Source organism: Cylas formicarius, unplaced genomic scaffold (assembly GCF_029955315.1).
Source record: "Cylas formicarius isolate icCylForm1 unplaced genomic scaffold, icCylForm1.1 PGA_scaffold_7__23_contigs__length_41026272, whole genome shotgun sequence".
Lineage (NCBI taxonomy): Eukaryota > Metazoa > Arthropoda > Insecta > Coleoptera > Brentidae > Cylas > Cylas formicarius.
The window spans coordinates 4,167,493-4,172,289 of NW_026844352.1; the positions used below are offsets into that span (position 1 = coordinate 4,167,493).

At 34.8% G+C, this 4,797-nt stretch overlaps 1 protein-coding gene across 1 annotated transcript; it reads right to left on the reverse strand.

The window, feature by feature from the left end:
• Positions 1 to 1,347: 1,347 nt before the first annotated feature.
• LOC132704899 (amphoterin-induced protein 2-like) lies at positions 1,348 to 3,739 on the reverse strand. Its single transcript, XM_060675214.1, has 4 exons — positions 3,433 to 3,739; positions 3,142 to 3,381; positions 2,592 to 3,090; positions 1,348 to 2,539 (listed from the first exon to the last, which is right to left on the reverse strand). Exons 1-4 carry the CDS (start codon positions 3,682 to 3,684, stop codon positions 2,277 to 2,279), a joined length of 1,254 nt encoding a protein of 417 aa, XP_060531197.1. The 5' UTR covers positions 3,685 to 3,739; the 3' UTR covers positions 1,348 to 2,276.
• Between the last annotated feature and the right edge of the window lie 1,058 nt (positions 3,740 to 4,797).

Genomic DNA, 4,797 nt, shown 5'->3' on the forward strand with positions numbered 1-4,797 from the left:
CACAGTTACCACAGAAAATTGGATGCGTTGTATAACACATACAGAATATATAATAAAAGAATACTGGGAAAAAAAGGATCATTTTCTGGTAGTAGCAGTTCCAATTTTGTCTCTAAATACAAACTAAATATGGTTTCCAAGCAATAGTTTACTCTTGACAGATTATTTTTTATACGGTACAGTATATTTTTTTAAATTTTCCAATTTTTTTGATATTGTTTTAATATTTATTTAACTGTTCAAAAATAGGAGTTAGAATAGTTAGAATGTCTCAAGTTTTTTCATAATTATATTTCACTTGAAGTACGTGCGGCTCTCTGATATTAATTCATAATAAGTTTTTCACTATTTGGTTCTTGAAACTTGCACTTGTTGTTTTGTCGTATATGTATCTCTCAAACAAAGGTCATGCTGACTAAGGAACAGTTATTGTACCACAATTTATATTGAAGCTGCATATATCAACCTTAAAAATCCTCTTTCTGGGACAAATAGTTTGTTTTTCATCTTGATTTAGAACATATCCCAGTTAAAATTGGCTTTTCTGTGACAAATCATAATTAAAAGTACATCAGATTTTAGCTGCTGATCGTTGGTTCTTTTTTAGCTAGAGTACTACGATAGGTAGCATTGTCATAAACTATTAAGCTGCCTGGTGGGATATTTGGAAGAAGAAGAGAGTTGTTTAGCCAATTTTCGAATAAGTTCACTTGTCATGTCCAGATGGTAGCCTAGTGAGTAGTTTGACGCCCCACCTTCCCTCGAGACACCGTATAAAATAGAAAATGCAGTTCAATGAAAATATAGACATTTTGAAAAACGTTGGTCGCTCTGACAGAAGTCGTTGTAGTGTTTAACCGCAACTGTCACTGCCACGGGCCGAGCTTTTAAAATCCAAATGTGGGTTTATTTTGCGAAATAATAGTTAATTTGCAACAATTCGTAGGACATTATTTTCAATTGATTTTGCTTTGTATTTCGATAAAATATTTCAAATATTTTGATTTCTTCAGTGGCTTTGAAAACTCTTAACTATCTAGTTATATACAGTACAGTTCTCATTATCCGAATCGAGTTTTTCCGAAATTCGGTTTATCACAAAGGTGCAGAAAAAAGTTTCAGAGAATTTAATGAAGCTTATGAAAGAAAGTGATTTACCAAATCTACAATTGCTATGAAGCCGATTTGAACTACAAAATGTTGCCTTCAAATTCCTTAGCTTCAAAAACGGAAGTTGAATCACCTGGTTAGAAAAGTACTAAAGAACTTATCACTGTTTTTGCATGAGCTAATAATTCTGGGAGACACAAACTTCCATTATTACGTATTAGTAATTCGACAAAAACATGAGCCTTCAAGAATATTCATCCCAGTGCTTTTCCTGTATTGTATAAACATTAAAAAAGGTTGAATAAATGAGTATTAAAAAAAAGAAATTTCCGTTCCAAAGTAGAGTTCCTTTTAATGTGTTTTGTTACAGACTCTGCTAATCGCGGAGCACCTTGAAAGTGCTGAAATAAAAGCAATGTTTTTTCCTCGTGCTGTAACTTTTCTCATTCCGCCCATGGATCAGGGTGTGTTGGAAAATTTAAGACGTAATTACAAGCGTTTGCTAGTGGACCATTTTTTGGAAAAAGTAGATGAGGGTGCCGTTCTCATAGAATGACTAAATTAACTTGAAAAATGTTATATACTGGATAGCTTCAGCTTGGTATCAAATAGTACCTTGCAAAAATCTTGATCAAAATTGATTCAAAAAGAAGAGCTATATTTCACAGATGTAACGTCGCAAACGAATAAATAAATTGAAGGAAAGTAAATAAAAAAAATCGTATTTACTGAAATTTCGATTATTCGAAATCACTTGGGTCCACATCATTTAACATAATCGGAGCTGTACTGTACTGTACTCTACTGAATTGAATCTAAAAATGAGCCTCTCGTTAGTCAGAGACAGGAAAGTTTCCCGAGCCATTACTTCAATTGATTCTTCATATATATTCACATATAGAACACCGGACTTCTAATTTATGAGAATTTGATTTTAAGATTTTTTTTATTTCACAAACATTGGTTTTGGTGTTTAAATAATTTACAAATTGTCAATATATTTACGAAGGAAGTTTAAGGTGATTTTGTTAAGAATTATCATTCAAGTACAGTGAAACTGTAAATTATTCAAATATATTAAAACCAGTGTTTCCTAACCTACTAATCAGTTCTTTTCTCTCACAACTACTGACATGGCATTTAATAAAACGAAAAGTCCTAAAACTTTAACCAGTGTAAATCTTTCGCGGATAGACAGGAGTGGAGTTCGGATAATCTAGTTCGTTTAGAACCAAATTCCTAATTTCATCTCTTGGTCTACTGTTTCGAAAACCGGACGATCTGACGTAACTGTTGGCTCCTTGAGACCTCAAACTTCTCATGCTTCGGCGTAAATTGTTATACTCATTTGGTTCGTCGTCGTCGATGATGTCGGGACGACACTTCTTTGGCCTGCATAAGCACCCACAAATACAACCAAAGAGAATTCCTACCAGAGAGAATATATTCTTATCCAAATTAAATTTATTTAAAAATCTTACCAAAAAGAATACCAGATCCAAAAATGCCAGGCAATATTATCAATGGATATACCTCTACATATTCCATTATAACATTTTCTAGTCCATCCCAGGTTTTATTATTGGTTAAATTGCTGCAAACTTCAATCACTTTTATTGTTTCCTCAACGTTGTATATCCAAGAATTCTTTTCGAGCTCACCAGCGTTATTCGGTTGAACCATCATTTTTTCAAACATATGAGTTTGACTTACATGCGATTTCTGAGTGGTACAAGTGTCCCTAAGGGCAATGCCTTTGTGCCGTGTGTATTTCTTCAAATTTTTTCTGGATATATCTTTGCAATTGAAAAAGTTATTGCCAACCAAATTCACTACGGATATGTGATAGAGAGGTTTAATTATTTCCGGTTTGAATTCGGTCAGATAGTTATTCGACACGTCCAAAACTTCTAGATTCGGCACCAAACTGAAAATGTCGGATTTCAAGTGAGCAATTTTGCAGTCGCTGAGGTCTAAAATCTAACAGCGTCGATAAGGAAATTGCTAAAGCTGGATTCAATTGTTGATTACCCTCAGGGATTTGATTTCTATCCTCGGTTGGTCATTGATCGTTCTCAAAGGATTTCCCCTCAAGTAAAGCTCTTCCAAAGAGCTGAGACTGAAAAACCAGGCCCTAATAAAATATCTGACCGCATTGTAAGACAAATCCAGTGTTTTCAATGCAGATAAACCATTGAATCCGTTTAGGTGGATCTGACCAATTTTGTTATGGGATAAGTTGAGTAGTTTGAGTTCTGAAAGCTGAAGTTCCTAAAAAACGATTCCATGGGATTGTGTATTTTGCAGAGGAAGACTTCTTACCAAAAAAATATCGTTACTCAAATCGCTAACTTGATTGTAGCTCATGTCCAAAATTTGGACCGCCGACGCCATATTTATCTCCATGGAGGTTAGTCTTTTGTTTTGACATGTCGCTCTCCTCAGTCGTTGGTAGATATCACAGACGCAAAATTCGGAACAATTCACTTCGATCGTTTTGCCCACGACGCTGATCGTTAATAATGCCACCACAACAGTTATAAGGATACATATATTTTGCACAATTGTTTTCATTTTGGCTTGGACGATATTTTTCAAATCATCTTAATTATGCCGTTATTGACACCGTTTCGTTATCGCTCGTACTGACGGATTTATCAGCGACACGATAAGATAAGATTTTTTTATCTAAGCGCGTTGATAAAGTCCGGTAGACATTTACAATGAAGTCTCTTAGTCATGCATGGGAAATTTTACTTTTACACCATTGCGCAACTAAGTAAACCTCTTACTCAGATTACTACAGATTACTATTGTAATGTTCTATAAATCTAAATTTATTTCCTGGAGAACATTAATGCTGGTTTTTTTCATTAATGCTAGCTTCTTCAGAAGGTTCTTAATTTTGTCCATATTTACTTCTTCTGCTCTCTAGCAAATTGAGTAGAGGATAACCTATTTAAATGTTTTGGAACGGGCACCATTCATATCTGTGCCAAAATTTTAATCCAGTAACAAATCTGCACCATCAATAAATATCAAGAGTTTAAATCTGGAAAAATGTATGGAGTGAATTTAAAGTAACAAGGGGGTTAAGTCAGGGAAGCTGCATCTCGCCGTTGCCTAAATTGTAGCTTCGAGAGGTTTTATGGTCTTGGAAAAGGAAATGCAAGGCTACACACTTCAGTTCGTAGATGATTAAGTGACATATGACTTGCAAATTTCAGTACCAGTACCAAAAATGGGGACCAATTATAAATACAGATAGAACCAAATACATACCTACAGGCGCGGAGCCATCGGACATAGAACTAGAAGATGCCAGTGTCAAGAATATAATTCTTTGAGTCTGACCCCACAACAAAGAAATCAAAACACGAGTAAGCATGTCAAGGAAAATTATTGGATGTTTATATGGAGAAAGAAATATATCTACAACTCTTTGGTTAAGAGCGACCTCTTATTAGGTCACAAGAAGTGTAAATGCAGTGGAAATGGAATGAAAACGTTTAGGAGGTTGTTAAGAATATCTCGAATAGAAAGGAAATCAAGCGAAAAAGTAGGAGAATGAACGGGGATACACGAACCTTTGGGAGATGAAATTGAAATCAATAGAAAGAAGAACAGGCGAAGAAGTAGGAGAATGAACGGGGATACACGAACCTTTGGGAGATGAAATTGAAATCA